A 25,452-nucleotide genomic window follows, 5' to 3' on the forward strand; every position below is an offset into this window, starting at 1 on the left:
AAGTTTCTCTACTACACGTGTTGGTGGAGTTTTGACTTTCTTTCAGACTTTTTTCCTTCTCCGTGCATCTTGGAAGAAGGTGAAGTTGTTCCAGAAACCTTCACTCTGTTTCTACGTTTGACATTAAGTCCGGCCGCATCATGATGAGGTAAAATCAGTGTTTCACTCAGATGATGATTAATGACATACAAACCTTTTAGACAGGCTGAGATGAATAACAATGTAAAGCTAATTTAAAATAATCTGGATTTGGATTATTGGACAAAACTGGATGAAGGAAAACAGGAAAAAAGGATGAGCCGATTGGGTTGGAGGATAAGGGCCAGGCGGACCGGGTCAGAGGATGGGGGCCAGGCGGAGTGGATTGGGACCAGAGGATGGGGGCCAGGAGGAACGGATCGGGACCAGAGGATGGGGGCCAGGCAGAGCAGATCGGGACCGGAGGATGGGGGCCAGGCAGAGCAGATCGGGACCGGAGGATGGGGGCCAGGCAGAGCAGATCGGGACCGGAGGATGGGGGGCCAGATGGAGCGGATGGGGACCAGAGGATGGGGGCCAGGAGGAGCGGATCGGGACCAGAGGATGGGGGCCAGGGCCGTGCTTCGCCAGGAGGAGAGCATTTATGGATGGAGACGTACAGAAGTTTATAAGAAAGACAATTTAAAACCTCTATTTAAATCCTGTGATGATGAAGATGGTGATGATGATGATGATGATGAAGATGATGATGAAGATGCTGATGAGCTTTATTTAGTTTGTTTCTATAATTACAGATCAGAGCTGCTGTTTTACTCTCATGATGACAGAAACCTGAGACCCTTCAGCAGAGGGGGGGTTATTGCTGGTGTGGAGGGGGGGGGGAATCCTTCACTCAGTATCTCTAAGTTCTTGGCGGCCTCTGATTGGCTGTCCACTGATGACGACGCGTTATCTGCTCTTCAGTTTATGAGCAGCGTCTTTACGCACGCCTGGTGTCTCTCCCCAGTTTGGAGACTCTAAAAATACTAGTAGGTGTCACCGAGCAGCGGAGCCCCGCGGGTCCTGAGAGGAGGGGTGGGGGGGCAGGGTGGGGGGTCCGGACTGAACCCGCCCCCCTACTGCACCGCCTCCAATGAGCTGCGACCTCCGTATCTCCTCGTATTAGAGGATGCCCGGGCTGCGGGTGTATATGGTCATGGAGGGGGCATTCCTGGAAGTCCAGCGGAGTGACGCCGAGCTTTTTAAACCTCAGCTTCACTTCTCCTCCACCCGCAGTCCTGCTCTCTCCGCGCCGCAGCCAGCGCGTCATTACCCGGACCAAAGACCCAGACGTCTGTCCGGAGGAACAAAACACTCCTTTTTCTAGTTTCCTGTCTTCTTCTGCTGCTTTTCTTCATATTTGAACCCCTCAGGAGCTCATGACTCACCCAGGAGCGGATTAACTGATCTGCTTTCTGACCGGAGCGCAAACTTCAGTGAAGTGTGTCACTCCCAGCAGGCTTGGCACTGCCCCTCCGCTCCGCCGTTTCTCTCTCTTTTCCTTTTTTCTGCCTTTTCTTCTCTCCCACTCTGCTTTGTGCTATAAAAGGGGGGCACCATGATGAGCAACAGCAACTACTTGGAGCCGCAGCTGCCGCCGCAGTTCTACCAGAACACCGAGATCGGCGAGGAGGAGGAGGAGATGCCGGCCACCGAGAAGGACCTGGCCGAGGACGCTCCGTGGAAGAAGATCCAGCAGAACACCTTCACCAGGTGGTGCAACGAGCACCTAAAGTGCATGAACAAACGGATCAACGACCTGCAGAAGGACCTGAGCGACGGGCTGAAGCTGATCGGGCTGCTGGAGGTGCTGAGCCAGAAGAAGATGTACAGGAAGTATCACTCCAGGCCCAACTTCAGACAGATGAAGCTGGAGAACGTTTCCGTGGCTCTGGAGTTCCTGGAAAGAGAACACATCAAGCTGGTTTCCATCGGTGAGTCAGTGACGCACGTTTTTACGCAAACTTTACGCAGCGCAGAGACAAAAGTTATGAGATAAAGTCCGTCTGAGTAACTCAATGTTAGACTGAGAGTTTCACTTTATAAAATATCAAACAGTCAGATTAAAAGTTGAAGAAGAGTTTGATTCAGACTGAGTCTCCATGTTGAACCTCTGAGGTGATGCAGGTGAGTCTCAGGTGTGTCTCACCTTCAGCTGCTGATTGGTCCTCAAGTCACGTGTCCTCTAAAGGCTTTGAGGTAGTTCTCAGCTAGTTTAACATTAAACCCATTAAATATCTTAATGTATGACAATTCATGAATTAATCAATATTGTAGTTTTAAAATACATCAAATGTTTCTGTAATTACATGAAGATGTAAAAATAAGGCAAAGCTTTAAAGGCTTTTGGATTAATCACTTAAAACCTCTTTAATAAACACAATTTATTCATTAAATAAAGTTTAAATTTGGGGTCAACTCTGTAACTTAAACCATGAAACAAGCACACACCTGAATTTCCACCTTGGATGAAAATTTAGAGTTACAAATGTATAGGTGGTTCTTAAAGCAGCTGATTACATTCTGACATACATTCTTTAAAATCTCTTAACAATGCCCCCCGCCCCCCCCCCTTTTTAAAACCTCAATGATGACCCTGTTAAAATCTGTCCATCAGATATCAGACAGGAGGTAAAGTCTATTTAATGTTTGGTTTTAGTAATTCAGACATTTGTGTTCACACAGACAGCTTCTCTAGAAAATGTCTGCAAAATCTCAGGTTTGCAGTTCGTGTGTAAAATTCACCAAAGTCCACAAAACTCAGCCAAATATGATCCAAGTCCCATAAAATGCCTTTAATAACATCTTTATTAATGGGAGGAAATGATCATTATTCACCAATAAACAAGATAAATCATGTAAAACAGAGTTTCTTGTTCATGAGTCTGAAACAAATCAGCAACACTCAGAAATGTTTCTCTCAGGTTTTTTCTGAAACATGAAATATTACAGAAAGCATCTCTGGTAGCACGCTGACGGGTCGCTGTGGTCGCTGTGGTTACAGTTAGCATTAGCTTAGCATTGGTCTGTGATGGTTGCATCTGTCAGAGGAACAGCTGTCCGCCTGCTGCGTTCACTGACCCGTCAGTCTCAGCTGTCACACAGCCGCTGGAGGTACTGAAGGTTTTTAGAAGGTTTTTGGGGTCAGGTCTCTGTGGAGGTTTCAGGGGTTCTTGAAGAGGAAGTTGTGGAGATCCACGAGGAGGTCTTAGAGGTCCATGAGGAAGTTGTAAAGGTCTTTGGAAGTTTCAGAGGTGCTTGTGGAGATCGTAAAAGTCGTAAAGGTTTAAGGAGCCTTGACAAAGTTTTTAAGGTCCTTGTTTTGCTTCCAACAACATCAAACATCCTTAAATTAGTTCAGTGGTACCTTAGTGTGAAGCATCATCACTGTTGCTATGGTTACCAGCACTGTAATAAACTATAAGCTGTGATTTAGGAGGTTAAACTGGTGACTGTTGTCTTCTGCTGCTTCAGTTTCAGTGTTCAACAGAACATGAAGCAGTAAAGTTGGTGTACCTGAACTTACAGGACTCATCTTGTAGAACCTGTAACAGGAAGTCTCAACGGCTCCTGAGAAAGTTTCTGTCCAAACGTAACAAACTAAACCTTCAAAGTTCACTGAACTTTCTGATCATCTTGTTTAATTTGGGCCGATCAGTAAGTGTGAACACAGTGTGCTGGTCTACAGCTTCCTGAAGTCTCGTTGTCACGGTGACGTTGCCAGGTAACCAGCCGAGATGCTGCACAGGCGGCAGACATAAAAACAATGTTAAAGTAGAAACACTGATTTCCAACATGGTCTATGGATGTTAAAAGATAAAGAAACATAAAGAAGACATTCAGACACATTAAAGACTAAGAAGTAATGATGTCACTGTTTGTGCTGTTTAGTGTTTTACTGTTTAGTGATTTTCAGTCTGTTTCTAACTCTTCCACCTGGAGAGATATTAAATCATCTAATGTGAGAAGTTACATGATGATGAACATTTAACGTGTTGATAGATAAACATGGTGATGTTAAACTGATCCAGGACTCAGGAACCTTTAAAGACCTTCATCACTGTGGTCTAACAGTTCAAACTGCTGTTTTAATTCAGTGGCCGTTAAAAGATTCATCATAAATCTGTTTAGTTTTGACTTTAAAGTGAAGTGAAGTGAAATGAACAGATAATGTGTGAAATGAAAGTGATGAGCGATGTTTTTAACGATCACAACGACACAGAACAAAAACTGAACTCAGTCCAACTCAAATGACAGCAGGTCTCCTGTGGAGGAGCGTTGGGGGATCTGTGAGGCCTGCGGTGGTGTGGGGGTGTCGTTGGGGGTGGGGGGGGGTGTAGCTGGTTGGCTGGTGGTGTTGTTGGTGTAGGAGCTGATTGATGCAGGACAGCTGAGCTCTGCTCTCGCTCCACCGACAGCTGCTGAAAATAGATCCAGAGAGGAAACAGACGGAGGATTTCAGTCCAGACATGAAGAACGACTCTGACTCAGAACTGCTTCACATATTTCATATTTAATACACTCGTTCACACAGTCCTTCACCTCTAATCAGGATCAGCTTCTGGGGGGATTCTCTACATTTATTTTACATATTAAAAACCTTTTCATCTTTATTAAAAATATTTATATTTATACAAATACAGTGATGATAAAGAACTTCCTGCAATAGAAGTTTTCAGATTTAAACCTGGAACGTCTGAACCAGGCAGCTTTTTAATCTTTGTGTATTTTTACTTCTTGCAAAACAAAAACGTAACATTTAGTGTTTGGAAACAGTGTATGGTGTAATATAGGTAGAAGAAGATAGATAGATAGATAGATAGATAGATAGATAGGTAGGTAGGTAGGTAGGTGGTAGGGCTGAGTATCGGTACTCAATACCATTTAAAGTATTGACCAAAATAAATCGGTTGTAGTGTCTAAGCGTCTTCCATCCATCGATACCTGTAATCGTGTTCTATCTATATCTATTTAACGCGACATGTGATTGGTCCACTGCCACAGCAGTTACGACCCGTCTGTGGTGGTGAAGTTGAGGTGAATTTCAGTTAGCGCGTTTAGCAGTTCAGCAGCCAAGATGCCTCCTAAACGCTCAGTGAGTCCACACTACACACTGTTACACTACACACTGTTACACTACACACTTTTACACACTTTTACACACTGTTACACACTGTTACACACAATAACACACAATAACACACAGAGACTACATGTGTTAATGTTGAAGGACTCCGTTAGTATCACTTTAATTACATGGATTGGTACTCGTATCCTAATTTTCTAAACGATACCCAGCCCTAGTTGGTACGTAGACACAACTGAAGACTGGACTCCAGACAAGTAGAAAGGAAAAAAACTAAAAACTCATTACTAATAAAACAAATAAAAGTGTAATAAATAATAATAAGATGAAATGTTTCTCTGGTCAGTCAGACAGCTGAGAGTTTAGAGCTAAGTGCTAACATCAACATGCTTACACACTCACAGTAATGATGCTAATTAGTTATTATAGTTCATCCTGAGAGGAACATGAACACCAGGAAGTAACTTCACTGCAATGCATTTAATGATTTGATAGATAGTTGAGATATTTCACTCATCATCATGGTCTGAGCTCAGCAGCTACACAAAGAGACTCAATGTCCTGTTAATAGTTTTCTTTGCATTATTTATTTATGAGACTCATCACTGACACATGTGACTGTCAGTGAGGTCGAGTCCTCGCAGAGAGTCAGACGTGGAGTTTTACGACGTTCAAAGTCGAAACTGAAGCTTCGCAGACTGTAAACACAGAGACTCACACGGGTTCAAACTGTGACGCATGTTGACTAGATACGCTTTAGTTGCTCTCACTGTGTAATATCTGTGTATCGGCTCAACGTTTAGTTCATCACTGTCATGAAACATCGGAACCTGAATGTCTCCTGACTCTGCAGCTCTTCAATATGAGCACACAGGAGAGATTTTACACATTAGATCATTAATAAGCTTTTATTGGTTGTTCTGACAGTAAAACCAAGAATGCATCAGAGAGAATGTCTGTCAGGTTAGGAGTGATCTGCTGTTCTCTGGATTTGGGCCTTTTTCTGTTCTGTTTTGTCGGTTTAATCTCCAAACTATCATGTTGTAAAGAGTGTAATGATCAGAGTGAGGCAGTGGGCTGAAGCGTCGTCCCCTCCCTCACAGTCCGGGTGCTTCGTGTCTTCTGTCCCGCAGGTGAGGCAACGCTGGTCTCTGATCTATGTCACCCAGCTTCATTCTTAAACTGGTTGTTTCAGGCCGACTCGCTCCGTCTGTAATGATTTCCATGTGTGCTGCAGTCAGCAGAGAGGAATGTTCAGCTGGAGCCAGGACCCCCCCATCACCCTCCCCACCTCCCCACCTCCACCTCCTCTACACAGTATTACTGAGCCATGCATCAGTCTGTCACTGTGTTTGCATCAGACCAACTTTTTATATCAAAAACATGATTTATATCACAGAGACAGAAAAGCCTAAAATAATAATTCCCCAAAAGGTTTCCCGGAAAGAATATCAATGAAATTTTAAACCAAACATAAAACATGAAACAAGATTATGGAAGAACTGAAACTTAGTTTTGATGCATTTTGCACGATCAATAGATTTAAGAGTAAAACCTGAACATCAGTAACAGTTCCTCTTCTTTACTTTAACTTCTTTTTAAAAGCTTTTCAAACATTCACAGAAAGCTTTTAAAGGCATTTAGTAAATTTCAAGGTTTTTAAAATCATTAAAAAACATAAAATATATGAATATATGATTAAATACATCTAAAGAGGTGGCCTACGTTTGTTGTAGACGTTTGTTCTCTTTTATAAAACTATTTAAAGGTGCAGTGTGTAGAATTTAGAGGACTGTAGCAGAAAAGAAATATAATATTCATAAGTGTGTTTACATTGGTGTTTAATCCTATTAAAATAAGAAAATACATTCCCTTAACATTAATATCACCTGAGCTCATATTGAATGTCCTCATTACGCAATATGTCATTTCTGCCACTAGGGGTCTCTCAATAAAAACACTAACAGAATACGCAGTTTGATGATGTGAAGTGTGGGATCATAGGAGTCGCATTGTTTTACTGACAGACGAATTATCTGGTTAAAAATGTCCAAGATCTAAACGTTGAAAGATATAAATGTGGCTTTAAACTGACACTGACACAAGCAGCCAAATGAAACAGTTCGGTACCTTGATTACAGATTTCTCTGAGTTTGAACATTTTCGGGTTTAATTTAACTGCAAAACAAAACATTATAATGTGTAAAGTTACATATTATACCTTTTAATTAGTTAATTAGTAGACACTTTTAGGCTTCCATAAATTTCATAAGAAAACACTTGAGTAGATTAATGAGTGCTGTGTTTCTGTTAGATGAAGGGTTTTTGGTTTTATCGTTGTTTCATGATGAAAGCTTCTTAAACATCCAGGCTTGGTGAAGTTCCTGACATTCTGTTCCTGTCATTCTGCGGTAGAGAGAAAGAAAGAAGCAAAGAGAGTTTCTGTGGTTTGGGTTGTTAACGTGAGCCGCTGGTTTGTGTCGGTCTGAAGTCTCTGTGGATGAATGCAGGTCAGCAGGAGGGTTGCCAGATTATCCTCCCCCTCTATCTGCGCTCCAACAGACTGATGACTTCATGTTTCCTGCAGGAGAAGACATGTGGCTCAGAGCAGAGAAAGAAAAGACCAGAAACTAAAGCGGTCTCCTGTTTGTTGTGATCAGACGGTCAATAAAGCAGCAACGTTTCAGTTAAAACAAGAAGAAACCAGTTTACCTGCAAGTCAAACCATCAATAATAAGATAATTACTCAAATTTATAAGTTAATAAAGACCAAGTGTTGACTGATGGTTTGATAGTTTGATAGTTTGATGGTTTGATGGTTTGGTGGTTTGGTGGTTTGGTGGTTTGATGGTTTGATAGTTTGGTGGTTTGATAGTTTGACGGTTTGATAGTTTGGTGGTTTGATGGTTTGATGGTTTGGTGGTTTGATGGTTTGGTGGTTTGATGGTTTGGTGGTTTGATAGTTTGGTGGTTTGGTTGTTTGGTGGTTTGATGGTTTGATAGTTTGGTTGTTTGGTGGTTTGATGGTTTGGTGGTTTGATGGTTTGGTGGTTTGATGGTTTGGTGGTTTGATAGTTTGGTGGTTTGGTTGTTTGGTGGTTTGATGGTTTGATAGTTTGGTTGTTTGGTGGTTTGATGGTTTGGTGGTTTGATGGTTTGATGGTTTGATAGTTTGATAGTTTGATGGTTTGATAGTTTGATGGTTTGGTGGTTTGATGGTTTGATGGTTTGGTGGTTTGATAGTTTGGTGGTTTGATAGTTTGGTGGTTTGATAGTTTGATGGTTTGGTGGTTTGATGGTTTGGTGGTTTGGTGGTTTGATAGTTTGGTGGTTTGATGGTTTGGTGGTTTGATGGTTTGATGGTTTGATAGTTTGATAGTTTGATGGTTTGGTGGTTTGATAGTTTGGTGGTTTGATAGTTTGATGGTTTGGTGGTTTGATGGTTTGGTGGTTTGATGGTTTGATGGTTTGGTGGTTTGATAGTTTGGTGGTTTGATAGTCTGGTGGTTTGATGGTTTGGTGGTTTGATAGTTTGATAGTTTGATAGTTTGGTGGTTTGATAGTTTGGTGGTTTGGTGGTTTGATAGTTTGATGGTTTGATAGTTTGATGGTTTGATAGTTTGATGGTTTGATGGTTTGATAGTTTGATAGTTTGGTGGTTTGATAGTTTGGTGGTTTGATAGTTTGATAGTTTGGTGGTTTGATGGTTTGGTGGTTTGATAGTTTGATAGTTTGGTGGTTTGATAGTTTGGTGGTTTGATAGTTTGATAGTTTGGTGGTTTGATGGTTTGATAGTTTGATAGTTTGATGGTTTGATAGTTTGGTGGTATGATAGTTTGATAGTTTGATGGTTTAATGGTTTGATAGTTTGATAGTTTGGTGGTTTGATAGTTTGGTGGTTTGATAGTTTGGTGGTTTGATAGTTTGATGGTTTGATGGTTTGATGGTTTGGTGGTTTGATAGTTTGATAGTTTGATAGTTTGGTGGTTTGATGGTTTGATAGTTTGGTGGTTTGATAGTTTGATGGTTTGATGGTTTGATGGTTTGGTGGTTTGATAGTTTGATAGTTTGATAGTTTGATGGTTTGATGGTTTGATAGTTTGGTGGTTTGATAGTTTGATAGTTTGGTGGTTTGATGGTTTGATAGTTTGATGGTTTGGTGGTTTGATAGTTTGGTGGTTTGATAGTTTGATGGTTTGGTGGTTTGATAGTTTGGTGGTTTGATAGTTTGTTGGTTTGATGGTTTGATAGTTTGGTGGTTTGGTGGTTTGATGGTTTGATAGTTTGGTGGTTTGGTGGTTTGATAGTTTGGTAGTTTGATGGTTTGGTGGTTTGATAGTTTGGTAGTTTGATGGTTTGGTGGTTTGATGGTTTGATAGTTTGATGGTTTGGTGGTTTGATAGTTTGGTCGTTTGATGGTTTGGTGGTTTGATGGTTTGATAGTTTGATGGTTTGATGGTTTGATAGTTTGGTAGTTTGATGGTTTGATAGTTTGATAGTTTGGTGGTTTGGTGGTTTGATAGTTTGGTGGTTTGATGGTTTGATAGTTCGATAGTTTGGTGGTTTTTATGGTTTGATGGTTTGGTGCTTTGATGGTTTGATAGTTTGGTGGTTTGGTGGTTTGATGGTTCGATAGTTTGGCGGTTCGATAGTTTGGCGGTTCGATAGTTTGGTGGTTTGATGGTTTGATGGTTTGATGGTTTGATAGTTTGGTGGTTTGATAGTTTGATAGTTTGATGGTTTCTGTTTCCTTCGGAGTGACCTGAAGCTCTACAGGCTGTAGAATAGTTGTTGAATGTTGAATAATATAAAAAAACAGTCTATTTATATGAAGATCTGTTTATAACTCAGAGTCACTGTGTGTGTGTGTGTGTGTGTGTGTGTGTGTGTGTGTGTGTGTGTGTGTGTGTGTGTGTGTGTGTGTGTGTGTGTGTGTGTGTGTGTGTGTGTGTGTGTGTGTGATCTGCTGACTGTCACACTGCTGCTGCAGCCTCATCATTATCGTTCAGAGCAGTTTGACTCTGAACAACAAACGTTCAGTCTTGTTACTGGCCAACCCCCCCGTACTCACGCAGACACACACACACACACATACACACATACACACACGCACACACACACAGACACATACACACACACACACACACACGCCCTAACAGACCGCATGACATGGGGGGGGGGTGAATACTGTCTGTGTGTGGGAGTAAAGGGGAGGAGGATGGTTGAGAAAGAGTGTGTGTGTGTGTGTGTGTGTGTGTGTGTGTGTGTGTGTGTGTGTGTGTATGTGTCAGGATCTGTTGACCCTCCAGCTGCTGGCTAAAATGCCTCAGAACAACTGTGACGACAGCTGACACACACACACACACACACACACACACACACACACACACACACACACACACACACACACACACTAAGTTGTATACATTGACATTTACGGCTTGTGATCAGCTTATTGATCAGATTTCAAACAGATGACTGTAAACTGGTTAAAAGTTTTAGATTTGAAGAAAGTTACGTTGATGTTTAACTAAAGAAAAGAAGTTTCTGTGTTCTGGATGTTTGAGACATAACATGAGGACTCTATTGATCCTGCAGGGAACCAATCAGAAACCAACTGCAACAATCTGATTACATTGATTTGTTGTGTTGCCATAGAAACAGATACATATCACAATCTCCTGACTTTGGCTCATGAGATTGGTTAACAATAAGAACCTGAAATAAAACCTGGCAGCTTCATCCTTTAATCTGTATCAAATGTTACACATCAGGTCAGATTACCACACATAAAATATAATAATGTACTTCCTGGTCACTAGTTTAACTGACTTCACTAACACAACCATCAACACCACAGCAGAAACTTTATTTAACCCTTACATACTGTTCAGGGTTTGACCCATGTTTCCATATTTAGAGCTTCATACTTCTTTTAGCTACTCTTCCAAATGTGACCCACAGTTTACAGAAATAGAAATAAAATGCAGACGTTTTTATGTTTGTGCCGCTGATACACATTTTATCCAGTGTCTACTTATTATTAAATTCAAGAATCAGCATTTAAACATGTTGTATTCTTCATATTCTATCAAATAAAATCCTGATTGTAACAGAAGGATTAATCAAATATTAATGACTGATGGAGAATCTATGAATGTGATTTGGTGTAGAGGTTATTTATGAGTCAGAATATGAGCAGGATGTAAAGGGTTAAATATCTGGATGAGGAATAAACCACGATGGTCCTGAAGAGGTTCAGCAGAAGCTTTGAAGTGAACTGCAGCATCGCAGCTCGTCTCCTTTTTACTGCGGCTGCTATGAAACAAGCAGAGTGATTATTTACTGCTGCTGGCTTGTTTGTGCTCTTTATTTGCTTCATGTCGGCTCTGTAAGGAGTTTTATTCTCCATGTGTTCACTGCTTTTACTGTTTGTTCTTTTATTGTTGGTGTGTGTTGAGCAGTAGGTTTAGCCTCATGGGAACTGGGAACATCTCTAATAATAATCCTAATAATGATAAACTTTATTTATAGAGGCGACAAAATACACAAATCATAAAATAATTGTGTGATAAAAGAGAACAAAGAGATTCAAGAAGTTTATCTTCATATGCGTAATAAAAACACGATGATAGATTAGAATAAAAACAATAGAAAGACTAAAAGAAGAAGGGGGGGTTATATTTAATGTCATCAAATAAAAACATTTTAATGCAGGAAAAAACAAGAACAGACAAATATTATCTAACAGAGATAAAAGCAACTCAAGGAACCTTAAGATAAGATATTCCTTTATTAGTAATACAGTCGGGAAATGTGCAGTAGTCAACAAAGTGGACAGTAAACATATGAAAAGCATATAAAGAACAATAAATAATTAGTACAAAAGCAATAAAAAACAATAGTAGTAAAACATATTTATATATACAAACACTGTATAAACACTCAGCTGTCAATCAAAGCTATAATTGTTTAAATCTGATCAATAATCTGACTGTTAGATTGGAGACGTGTCAGCAGCTGATTGGTCCAGCAGCAGTTTGTGTGTCACTCTCGAGGATTTCAAGCCTCCAGCTGCCGGCTGGAAGCGCTCTGCAGGCTTTTATAGGTCACAGGTGTGTGTGTGTGTGTGTGTGTGTGTGTGTGTGTGTGTGTGTCTTTAAATAGCCGTGTGTCTTTGTGAAGCTGAACACTCTCGTCAGTCAGGATAAACAACAACACACACATTTATACAGCTGCTGCCCACCTGCTCTGTGTGTGTGTGAGTGTGTGTGTGTGTGTGTGTGTGTGTGTGTGTGTGTGTGTGTGTGTGTGTGTGTGTGTGTGTGTGTGTGTGTGTGTGTGTGTGTGTGTGTGTGTGTGTGTGTGTGTGTGTGTGTGTGTGTGTGTCTAATTAGATCTGGCTCACATTCCCTAAAACTACAGACATGTGAGGGGTTTCCCCAAGTCTTCATCACCGGAGTCCAAATTTATCAGCTCAGTCCAAAACAAACTGTGTGAAGTACAACACGCTGATTATAAGAGCACTTACTCCTTTACTGCAGTATTATAGTGATGTAGTATGCAGTATTACAGTAAAAGTACTGCAGTATTACAGTAAAAGTACTGCAGTATTATAGTGATGTAGTATGCAGTATTACAGTAAAAGTACTGCAGTATTACAGTAAAAGTACTGCAGTATTATAGTGATGTAGTATGCAGTATTACAGTAAAAGTACTGCAGTATTATAGTGATGTAGTATGCAGTATTACAGTAAAAGTACTGCAGTATTACAGTAAAAGTACTGCAGTATTATAGTGATGTAGTATGCAGTATTACAGTAAAAGTACTGCAGTATTATAGTGATGTAGTATGCAGTATTACAGTAAAAGTACTGCAGTATTACAGTAAAAGTACTGCAGTATTATAGTGATGTAGTATGCAGTATTACAGTAAAAGTACTGCAGTATTATAGTGATGTAGTATGCAGTATTACAGTAAAAGTACTGCAGTATTACAGTAAAAGTACTGCAGTATTATAGTGATGTAGTATGCAGTATTACAGTAAAAGTACTGCAGTATTATAGTGATGTAGTATGCAGTATTACAGTAAAAGTACTGCAGTATTATAGTGATGTAGTATGCAGTATTACAGTAAAAGTACTGCAGTATTATAGTGATGTAGTATGTAGTATTACAGTAAAAGTACTGCAGTATTATAGTGATGTAGTATGCAGTATTACAGTAAAAGTACTGCAGTATTATAGTGATGTAGTATGCAGTATTACAGTAAAAGTAGTGATATATTATTATAGATGACATCATTAGATTATTAATAGTGAAGCATCAGTGTTAGAGCAGCATGTTACTGTTGTAGCTGTTAAATAAATGTAGTGGAAGAATCAAAAGAACATGTAACAGCGTCCTGTTGTTGGGTGTTATGAAGCTTTCGGCCAGCAGGGGGCTTCCTGCTGAGAATAATAATAATAACAATAATAATAATAATTCCTTCCCTCCATCGTCATCCTTCCTTTTTCCTCTTTCCACTCTCCGTCCAGCACTTCCTCTCATAAAGCTTCTCTTTCAAAATGTCAGCATTACACAGTGTCTCCGTCACCCTGGGGTCTGTGGGGGGGGCGGGGGGGCGGGGGGTTTCCTCAGACACTGTAGTCTTTCTATCAGGACTATTGTTTCTCAGCTGTGGGACCTTTCACTTGTTTGTTTGGTAACCGTTGGTGACCGAGTGTGAGACGTTAAGGGATCAACAGGACTTGTTATTGTGCAGCTCAGAACACCAGAGCCCTTTCAGGTTTCACAGCTTTCTGCCTCAGAGTGAGCGAGGCGGCTCTGCTGGGAGGAAACACGCAACACTTTTAGTTTTACAGCCTGAAAACTTATTTGTTTATTTATTTTCTTGTGCAAACATCGAGCAGCCTGCAGAGCTTCACCTGAGCAGGAAACATGTTGGACTCTTAACTTCACTTTGATTCATATTCAAGAGTTCAACAACTTGACTTTAAGAACATAACGGATTATAAACTACTTGACATACAGCATGAACCCAGATAATCATAAAGTAATCAAATATAATCAGGTTACTGTTGGAATAATACAACACATGATGTCACTAAATGTAAAATAATCAGTAAACTTTAAAGAAGAGTATTTAAAGTAATCTGAGCCAACGCTGGTGGAAACTCAACATTAATGAAGACATATTCATACATGATTATTGTGTTGTGAGGAGTTATTATCTTATCTGTGTGCTCATCTTCTTTATTTGTTCTCATATGTTTGCTTTATATAACTCAGTCTGTACTTTGATGGTTCTTCTAACTTCTAACATATCAAAATAATTATTTACAGTAAATCTTTGAAGCCCAGCTGAGAACCACAGAGTTACAGTTTAGTTTTTATTAAATGTTCACATATTAACTCACAATCCTGCAAAATGCACCAACGTGAATAAATATGAATAAGTTTCTCCATAAAACAAAAAGTTCCTTCATTGAACAGTAAACATGACGGAGGGCAGACTGCAGGTATTTTATAAACACTTCAGTTAAAATCTGCTGAATGTCCAGCGAACAGCGCAGTAATCAGCTGTTAGATGAGTTTCTGTTCAGAGAGTTCAGAGTTCAGCGGAGCAAACACAGCAGCTCCTGTTTCCTGGGGAAAGATTACAGCGACGCTCCGACCAAAACACTTCCTCTCTGGACCTGACTAATCTCTGGACACAGAGTTTCCTGTGTGTGTGTGTGTGTGTGTGTGTGTGTGTGTGTGTGTGTGTGTGTGTGTGTGTGAGAGTGTGTGTGTGTGTGTGTGAGTGTGTGAATAACAGTCATCTGAGCTCAGAGGAAAATATGATTTCATTATTATCCGCAAGACAACGGAAACACTCTCGTTCGTCCATCTATCTTTATGAGGACCTTCACTGACTCAACGTAATCTCAAACCTTCCAAACTCTGAAATGAAGCTGAACTCTGAAACCAGGTTTGAACCGTAAAACAGTCCTTTGAAGGTTTGTGTCAAAGCGAGGACTCAACAAAATGTCCCCAATACGCAGGATTTAAACTCAGGTCCTCACCATGATAGATATACAGGTACACACACACACACACACACACACACACACACACACACCTTTTCCACAGGTCAGAACAAAACACAGCTGGAGAAGGGTTCATGAGTTAAAGTGTCATTTCAAGTTAAAGTATAAAAGGAGCTGAAGGGTTAGTTCATGTGATGGCAGTGAAAGTAGCTTAGGAATAAAGCAGTTGGTGTTAGTTGAAGTGAAAGTGCTGAAAGGAGTTGAAGTGTCAGTTAAAGTCAAATAGATGAAGCAAAGAAGGATCTGGTTGGGTTAAAGCACTAAAATGAGTTTCTTTTCTTCTTTTCAAGTTTTTCATTTGATGTGAAAGAGCTGAAAGTAGTTAAAGTGTCAGATGAAGTGAAGAGTTGAAGAGTTGGTTTAAGTTTGAGTCTGATGACGTTTGGGTGAAGTGACGATGCTGAAAGGAGTCGAAACTATTAAATGAAATTGCAAATAAGGGAAATTATGATTTTCAATGCTTACATAAAGGTTTGAATGAATGAATGAATGAATGAAAAGTGTTTAAATGTCAGTTGATGTCAAATTGCTGAAAGGAGTCAAAGAGTCAGTTTAAGCTACGGAGCTGAAAGGACTTGAAGAGTTAATTAAGGATCAAGCATTAAGGATCAGAAACTTGGTCAAATAATTAGTTTTCAGTTCAGTTAATGTGGGATCGACTGTGGGTGACGGTGTTCTGCCTCCTGATGTTAGTGTGTGTGTGTGTGTGTGTGTGTGTGTGTGTGTGTGTGTGTGCATGCATGTGTTTCCTATTTAAACTGACCTCATTCCTCAGACTCGGGGTTGGATGACATCATCGTGCAGCAGCTCTACTCGCTGCTGTCGATGGCAGAAACCACCAGAGAGAAAGAAAATAAAAATAAAAGATAAAAGATAAAACAGCATGAAAGTCAGGAGCTTTTATTTTGGCGAGCAGGTAAACATCGCCAGGAAGAGATTCATTGATTAGTTTGAATAATGTTGTTAGAAATCAAATGTTGGGACTGTCAGTTAGGAGGTGATGAAGTTAGAGTGAAAATGGGTTAAACCACGGGTAACCATGGCAACAATAAACCAAAGTATGCTCATAAAACAAACTTAACCAACGACGACAATTAATCTGATTAATATGAATAATGGACTGGAGTCTCCAGAGCTGGTTAAAGTTCTACCGTAGAGGATCATGAAACCAGAGATTTCCACCACACGCTGTAAAAGTTAATGGACGTTGCCTTCATGACATCATCCGAAGCCTCGAGTTTGTGTTTTGAATGTCACCATCTTGGTTCTTTGGAGACAGAAGTGATGGTATGTGGAAAGGAGGGAAATAATCCAGATAATTTCAGTCTGAGTCAGAGAAGATGTGAGGAGCAGTTTGTTTTTGAACGTTACACAATCAGCTGTACAGAGACGATTCATCAAAGTCTGTACATGTTAGTGACACTGTGACATATTTAGTATGCAAATTTAAAAGTGATAACCAGTCATACAATACCTGTCCCTCCTCCAGACTCTAAAGCCATTGTGGACGGGAACCTGAAGCTGATCCTGGGTCTGATCTGGACCCTGATCCTGCACTACTCCATCTCCATGCCCATGTGGGAGGATGAGGACGACGAAGACGCCAAGAAGCTGACGCCCAAACAGCGTCTGCTGGGCTGGATCCAGAACAAGGTTCCCCAGCTGCCCATCACCAACTTCCACCGAGACTGGAGGGACGGCAAGGCGCTGGGAGCTCTGGTGGACAACTGCGCTCCAGGTAGGACCGGGAGGACTGTCCCAAACTGTGATCGATAATCAATAATCTCTGTAATCAATGACATGAGAAAGCTGAAAAGGCTTCTTGTGGGATTAGATCAGACCCGTGGGCCACAACCAAAGCTTTGTCCCTGACTGGCCTGCGTGGGAAGTTAGGAATCATGCACTTTTATTTTAAAGGAAAATTATTATTGGGAAGAACTGAGGTCAGCCTTTGGGTCTGGTCCTCCACAACAGTCCCAGCCATCAAAACACAAAGACTAGAACAGAAAAGACTGATTTAAAAGGCAAAGAATAAAAATATCTTTTAAGACTGGATGTAAAACCAGGCCGAACATGAAGAGGTTACTCAGAGTTTTGGGACTACAACTTAAAAAAAAGGCTCAGTCTCTCCTGAGCTTCAACCGGCCAGCAGACCTGAGAGTCCTTGATGGACCACGTGGTTGTAAAAGACCAGAGAGCTGGTTTCTAACTGTGTTCTGGTTCTGTAGTAAAAAGCTAAAAACCATCATGACTGTAATCATAAAAACTTAACTACGACTCCCATGGTGCATTTCAGCAGGAATGGCTGTCTTCTTCTCAAGAGCAACGGCGTCAGAGGTCTCATGAAGTGTAAATAATGTAAAGAGAAGTCAATAAGTAAACCTGCTGTGTCGTTATTATCTGATAGATTCTGTGTTCAGTCACATCGAGGAGATTTAAAGACAAACGTCAAAGCTTTAACGTTAATGTTCGGTCAGATATTCAGACTGCTTCATCACACCAAGAAGACGTGAAGCAGTCAGTAATATTCAATGTTCATCAATCAATCAAATATTTATATAATCACAACAGAAGTCATCTCAAGGTCTGAACCGAACTCCCAGCATTGCCAACATGAGCAGCAGGAAGTAAAAACTCTTTTAACAGGAAGAAACCTCAGCTCATCCAATCATCATCACTGTCCCCTCTTCCTGTGTGTTGACTTAATTAACGTCTGTGTCGTGATGCTTTCAGGTCTCTGTCCAGACTGGGAAACATGGGATCCCAGTCAGCCGGTGGAGAACGCCAGAGAGGCCATGCAGCAGGCTGATGATTGGCTCGGAGTGCCGCAGGTCACTTTATTTTATATTTACTTTGTTCTGTTCTGTGGTGTGAAGATATATTTCCTCATGGAGGTTATATATCATCTAAAGGTACCAAGGTTCTCATACATGAAGTAATGCAGCTGAATTACTTTGATTCTAATAATAGTATCATTTTAGTTAATTTAAGCACTGGTTAAGGCTTTTATTTTGAAGGTACTGGTCTATATCCAAACAATAGTCACAACAAACTGAAAGAAATTCATGCTGTCCTGGAAGATGGACTTATTTCATTTTTGCCTCATTAGCTGTTTGAATTTGAGTTTATTTATTATTTGTTTTTCTCCATATTTTTTTATTTTATTTCATGTTAAAGACAAATCACCACTACAATCCTCTTTTACTCTTTGTAATGTTTTAATGAATCAAACTTGACTCTAAACATTATTAAAAGGTCAATAAAACTCACAGATTGTTTTAACAACCTTAAAGTTATTTAAGGTGAAAAAGTTAAAGAAATATAAGTGAAGAGCTTCATCAGGAATAAAGCAGCAGCTGTGTTTGTGTGTCAGCTGCTTAAATATCAGCAGAAACACAAACGGATGATGAACGACGGCACTTAAACTCATATTTTCCATGTGTGCAGGATGTGCCTGATGATGTGTTTTTAGCAGCAGATGTTTTCAGTGTTAATGAGCAGCAGCAGAGTTCCTGATCGATCACAGCTGGAGCTGATCGATCACAGCTGGAGCTGATCGATCACAGCTGGAGCTGCAGAAACACGCTCACTGACAGAGACCTTTGATTTGTCTTCATGCTCTTTGAGCTCTGAAAGAGATTTAAACCTTTAAATACTTGTGAAGCCGCTTTAATCACAACACACTTCCTGTCTGTCTGACATGTGATTAAATGAACCTTTCAGAGGTCAGGAGGAGCAACAGATCATTAAAACTGTTTTAAAATCAGAACTTAGATTCAATTTGATTTTATATTTTAATTGTTGTTCTTTTAGTTTATTTTATTTCTTAAATGACATACATATATTTTATATTTAAGAAGCAGGTAAATTAAATTCTGGTCTTTTAACACATTAATGAGTTAATTAAAGTTAGAGTTAGTTAAAGGTATCAGTGATTGAGTACACGTTGAGATATCTGTTCTTGTAGTATTTCCATTTGATGTTACCTGATACTTATAATGGACTATTACTGCAGCAGAGGATCAGATACTGCTCTCCCTCTACTGTTGTATTGTTAACACACATTAACAGTAGTTTTTACTTTTGTTGCACTTTTTCTTTTTTCTTTTTTTATCTTTCATCATTTTATTTTAGTGTCTCATGATGGTTTGTTTAGCTGCCGGTAACCATGACAACTGTACTGATGCTTCAGGCTCCCGACCTTAAAAACATTTTATAAACTATGATACATTACTTTCTTCTTGCTCTGCTAATAATGGCATAGCAGCTGTTTAACATTTAACATGCATAACAACACACACACACACACACACACACACACACACACACACACACACACACACACACACACACACACACACACACACACACACACACACAGCAGATTGATCTGATTTATTGCTATTGGACCCGATATAATCAGATCTGATGTGTTTGTTCATTATAACTGTTTTCATTTGTCTGATGAGTTTTTGGCTCTTCGAGGTTGCTCTGCATCAGTTTGATCGTTAATCATTAATCATTGATCTGATCTGATCGTATCTGCAGGTTATCGCTCCGGAGGAAATAGTCGACCCCAACGTGGACGAGCACTCGGTGATGACGTACCTGTCTCAGTTCCCCAAAGCCAAGCTGAAGCCCGGCGCCCCCCTCAGGGCGAAGACGCTGCACCCAAAGAGAGCCAAAGCCTTCGGACCGGGTAAAACCACACACGGCTCCAATTTAATCAAGTTATTAATGAGAACCAGCTGTGTTTATTTAAGCAACACGCACCAATAACATGCCAGCACTTAAAGGAACAGTACAACTTCTGGGTCAGTTATAAGAAATTTAACGTTTTTGTACATTTTATAGGTAATAAAAGAGATTAAAGACAAAAGAAATGATGAATAAAAATGATAAGAAGATAAGAATCAAAGAAAAAAGATAACTTAACATCTTGGTTCAGATGTTTTTCTCCAGAAAAGGTTTTAACAGTTTGATCCACCTGAAGATGGTTGGTTAAAGAGCGAAGTGCCACTCTGTTGTAGATTCTGTTCATCACATCAGCATCAATCATCTTCATCAGGACTGGATTTCTAATGTTTTAGGGTTGGTTTAGTCTTGAAATCATTAGAATAATAATATGAAAACATGTTTGAACTTCTTCTGTCTTCAGGTATTGAACCTCGAGGTAACGTGGTTCTGAAGCCAGCAGAGTTCCTGGTGGAGACGGTGGAGGCCGGACTGGGCGAGGTTCTGGTTTATGTGGAGGATCCAGAGGGACACACAGAGGAGGTGGGAACACTTTCCAGGAAACATGATTCAAAATGAAACAAAGGGAAATTCACTGTGGTCTCTTTTTGTCTCCATCAGGCGCGAGTGATCCCCAACAACGACAAGAACAGGACCTACTCAGTGGTCTACCTGCCCAAAGTGGAGGGGCTTCATAAAGTAAGCAAGATCTCACTTTGGAAGAAATGTCCGCAGTAATAAAGGAAAATATCTACAAATACCCACTTACCAGCTTTCAGCCACATGTCACAGTGAAAGTTTGATCATCATGGTTCTTTAAAATGCAGCAGAAACACAAACAGTCCTTTCATTCAGACTCCAGTACTTACTTTATTTGAAACTAGGATATTTGAACCTTTTGGATCAAATTCAGTTGTTTCCCCCTGAAAGGAACACCTGTAATGATTAGTTGATCAATGGAAAATTAATTTCTAACTATGTTGATTATTTTAAAAGCTCTTAAATGAGAAGACACAATTCCCCATTCCAAACAAAAATGACAATTACTCTCTAAAACTGGATCATCTTAGGTGTTGGACGGTTGGTGGAGTAAAACACTTTAAGATGTTCTGTTGTCCTTTGGAAAAATGTGATAAAGAAAATAATCATTATTAATCAATAATGAATATCATGACTTAGTTGCAGCACTGAGACTGTTTTCGGCTTGTCATTTAAATATAAGGTCTGATTGTTTTGTGATTTTATGTGAACATGAGCCATGGAGGAAACTATTTCTCCATGACGACGAAAACTTCTTCAACCCTTAACATTATATTCTATAAATATAATGAATAGTTTTAGTTTTAGTGATGGTTGTTCTGTTGATCAGTGATGTTAGAGACCCTCAGAGACCCTGACAGGCTCCTGTTGCTCTCAGGTGAAGGTGCTGTTTGCTGGTCAGGACATCGACAGAAGTCCCTTCATGGTGAACATTTCGAAGGCCATGGGCGACCCAAGCAGAGTTCAGGCCCGCGGGCCGGGACTGCAGCCGTCAGGAAACATGGCCAACAAGCCGACATACTTTGATATTTACACCGCAGGTAAATCAGACTGAAACTCAAGATATCATGTTACAACTACAACATTTTACTAAAGCACTGAGTATTTACTGTAAGTTGACCAAATTAAAATATACATACAGATGTATTTGTAGGTAGAGGAGAGCCTTATTGCAAAGATATATTTATGGCATATATCACAATAAATATATAACAGCAACTGAATGACAGAGTATACAGTATATTGTAAATTCATGTATATTTATGTCTTTATGTAACATAGACTCAAGCAATTGTGCATAGGATTATCTAGATATCAAATTTACGTATGCACTTAACTGCAATTTAAGTAGAAAGGACATAGCTATATTTATTTCACATATAATGCAGATTTTAGTACAGTCTTGGATTTTCACAAATCTTCAGTAACAAAACATCATAAGCTAATACAGTGAATAAATTGTAAACTAGTAAATATATTCAGCAGTAAGAGTTTGAGAGTTTTCTCATTTTTATTCAAGTCATCTTAAAATACAAATTTGCACTGAAAACTGAAATCTGTACGTCAAAGTATCAGGACTAGGATTACAGGTCCTACTTCCATGTTACCTTGGATGGAGAATTTCTGTCCATCACGTTCTTCCTTTAGAGTCTGAGAGTGTCGTTGTCCGTCTGTCTGTCCATCAGGGGCGGGCGCTGGAGACGTGGGCGTCATCATTGTGGACTCAAACGGCCGCAGAGACACAGTGGAGATTGTCCTGGAGAACAAAGGGGACAGTATCTTCCGCTGCACCTATGTTCCCGTCCTGGAGGGGCCTCACACAGTTTACGTGACCTTTGCTGGGCAGCAGATTCCCAGAAGTCCTTTCACTGTCCACATCTCCGAGGGTAGGTTTGACCTTTCTGTTTATTCACATGGTTATTTAAAACGTAAACATTTAAATCAATTTTCAGGTAACGATTAAATTGATTTTGAAATGTCATAAATATATATATTTTTTATTAATACTGTACATCAACTAATATAATTATAATGAACTTTCTGACCCCCCCTCTTGTAACCTCCACCATCCACTCCTCAGCATCTACTTCTAATCAGAGTGAATGTCATACTGAACTCTGACGTTAAAGAACTAAAAGTGCTTGATTCCCGTAACAGTCCAGTCTGGGTCCAGGTCTGATGGGACAGTGGGTTCCTGCTCCTCAGTTCTGGGTTTTATTGGTTGAATCTGGATGCTCTCGTGGTTTTTGGGCTGCAGTGTTCAGCTCTGCAGGCAGAGTTGTGGCCTCGAGTCACGTGACTTGGACTTGAATCAGATATTTGATGACTTCAGACTTCACTGAATGATTCATTACTAAAGTTTGGCAGTGACTCGAACCTTTACTTGGACTTCACAAGTTGAACGTCTTGACATCCTGCCCCAGATCCAAAAACAGAGTCTTAGCTGGATACAGATGTTCAGGGTAGTTGATGAGAAAATAATTTGAGACTTGCTTTTCTAGTCTTGGGACTTGCCTGGCTGTGACACGACTTTGATTTGTGACTTCCTTTCCAGACTCATCAGACTCAGAACATGAATTAGGATTTCTCTGCTCTTGTTTAGGGACTTGTTTGTCTCAATTATCTTTGGACCTGTCGCTTTTGACTTGACCTGGAACGTGGAGTATTTTTGGCTCGGGGCTTGATTTGGGGATTGCCGATCATCACTAGGGACTTGTCTAATGACGTGAGCTAGGAATCGTCTGTCTCAATTTGGGTCTTCTCCTTGGACCTGCCTCCCTTGGTTTGGCCTGGAACGTACTGTCTTGATTTAGCACTTGACTTGGAACTTGTGTACGGTATTTTTGGCTTGGGTCTTAATATGGGGACTGCCAATCTTCACTTGAGACTCACCTAAAGATGTGACTTAGGAACTGTCTGTCTTGATTTGGGATTTGACCCTGGTCCTGGCTGACTTGACATAACTTGAGGATTACCAGTTTTGACTTGGGACTTGACTTAGGACATGATCTGGGACTTGACCCTGGATTTGCATCTTGTGGCATGATCTGAGACTTGTTGTCTTGATTTAGCACTTGACTTGGAACTTGTCAACAGTATTTTTGGCTTGGCTTTTAATTTAAGCACTGCCAATTTTCACTTGGGACTAAAGATGCGATCTAGGAATGGTCTGTCTCGATTGGGGACTTGCCCCTGGTCCTGCCTGACTTGACATGACTTGGGGATTACCAATCTTGACTTGGGATTTGACCCTGGGTCTGCCTCTTGTTGTCTTGATTGAGACTTGACTCCAGAGCTACTTGTTTTAACTTGGTTTGAAACGTCTTTGACTTGGGACTGGTACTTGCAGAACCAGTCTTGGTGTCGCCTGGCGGTCTCTGTCCTCTCTGTGTGTTCATTTGTATCATCACTGTTGTTCCCTCCTTCAGTTTCACAGAGCGTCCCTCCTCCCGGGTCTCCGGTGCAGATTGTACCTCAGACCACACGCACCCCGCCCTCAGACAAGACCAGGAGAGCCCCCCCTCCAACTCCGCCCAAACCCAGGCGACCAAGTTAGTACAGGCCGGGGGGGTGAGGGTGTGACTGGAGCCTGCCTGCGCTCGCCTGGTCCCTTCCACCTCATATCAAAACCATCCCTGCCTCGACCCCTCTGGAAGGGGTTTCTAGCTTTACAGCATGTGCAGCACCTGCTTCGTCCTCAGCAGCTTTTTCTTCTTCTACAACCCAAAAAACTGTGTGAATGTGGATGTGTGGCGCCCCCTCTGGACAGAGACCGTTACTTCAGCTCCATTTACAACTTAGTTTAGCCTTTACGTGCTGTTCATGTTTACATTTCAAAGCAGTAAAAACAGAATCAACACATTTATTTTATGATTTAATGAGACTAAAAAAATATTAATTAAATATTAAAATACTTATTTTATGTTATTGACTTTAAACTCCAAAAAATACCATCCAATTTAGAGATGAAGAGTGAACCCATTAACTTAACTATTTATTTTATTAACCAGAGTGTGTGTGTGTGTGTGTGTGTGTGTGTGGGTCTTAATATGCGTGTTCGTATTTGTTTCTCTCTCTCTGTGTGTGTGTGTGTGTGTGTGTGTGTGTGTTAATTTGTGTATGTGTGTGTCTTAATATACATGTTTGTATTTGTTTCTGTGTGTGTGTCTTAATATGTGTGTGTGTGTCTGTGTGTGTGTGTGTGTGTGTGTGTGTGTGTGTGTGTGTGTGTGTGTGTGTGTGTGTGTGTGTGTGTGTGTGTGTGTGTGTGTGTGTGTATAAACATCTTTACAATCCAGTGCTGCTTTATTCTTTAAACTGGATATTTTTTGTTGTTGAAGATATAAAACACCTGAACAGCAAAAAAAAAAAAACAGCAAAAACTAACAAATGCCCAATAATACACACATACACACACACACACACACACACACACACACACACACACACACACACACAGACACACACACACACACACACACATATATATTCACACATATGACCAAAGAACTATGTGACTCTTTATCAGTTGATGAGTGTGAATGTGCCTTCATCATCATCCTCCTCATCATCATCTCGACCGTCTCTTCTCCTCTTAACATAAATACTGTTTCAAAAAATCTGCTCATTCAGCTTTTTACCTGCAAACAAACAAACACCACATTATTCCACATGATTAAACATCTGAGCATCTTTAAACGGTCCCTACATGTTTCACATCTTTGTTTTTCATTCTTTTTTTTAACGTGTTGAAGTTCTGAAGCTGAAAACTGAAAACCTTCATTCTTCATCTTTGCTGCTTTTTCCCTTTCAGCCTCAGCAAACTGCTTCCTGTCAGTCAGCTGACTAACAGCGTTCCTCCTGCAGCCGTCTCCGTGTGTCCGTCTGTGTCTGTCTGTTACACTTTAGTCTGGTGACATTTAGAGACGTGAGGTCATTTTGGGTAAATATCATGTTTAACCCTCCTGTCGTCCTCCCGGGTC

The 25,452-nt window shown here is 40.4% G+C and overlaps 1 protein-coding gene across 1 annotated transcript in view; it reads left to right on the forward strand.

Annotated features, from left to right (window-relative positions):
* Positions 1-294: 294 nt before the first annotated feature.
* flncb (filamin C, gamma b (actin binding protein 280)) overlaps positions 295-25,452 on the forward strand; it is a 58,779-nt gene continuing 33,621 nt past the window's right edge. The window contains exons 1-13 of the mRNA XM_053313843.1: positions 295-634; positions 943-1,007; positions 1,145-1,310; positions 1,392-1,477; positions 1,568-1,952; positions 16,686-16,934; positions 17,930-18,027; positions 19,745-19,895; positions 20,355-20,473; positions 20,552-20,629; positions 21,348-21,510; positions 22,156-22,356; positions 23,899-24,021. Coding sequence (XP_053169818.1) covers positions 295-634; positions 943-1,007; positions 1,145-1,310; positions 1,392-1,477; positions 1,568-1,952; positions 16,686-16,934; positions 17,930-18,027; positions 19,745-19,895; positions 20,355-20,473; positions 20,552-20,629; positions 21,348-21,510; positions 22,156-22,356; positions 23,899-24,021 — 2,224 coding nt within the window. The remainder of the gene's footprint in view (positions 635-942; positions 1,008-1,144; positions 1,311-1,391; positions 1,478-1,567; positions 1,953-16,685; positions 16,935-17,929; positions 18,028-19,744; positions 19,896-20,354; positions 20,474-20,551; positions 20,630-21,347; positions 21,511-22,155; positions 22,357-23,898; positions 24,022-25,452) is intronic.

Source organism: Scomber japonicus, chromosome 23, assembly GCF_027409825.1.
Source record: "Scomber japonicus isolate fScoJap1 chromosome 23, fScoJap1.pri, whole genome shotgun sequence".
NCBI classification, from domain to species: Eukaryota; Metazoa; Chordata; class Actinopteri; order Scombriformes; family Scombridae; genus Scomber; species Scomber japonicus.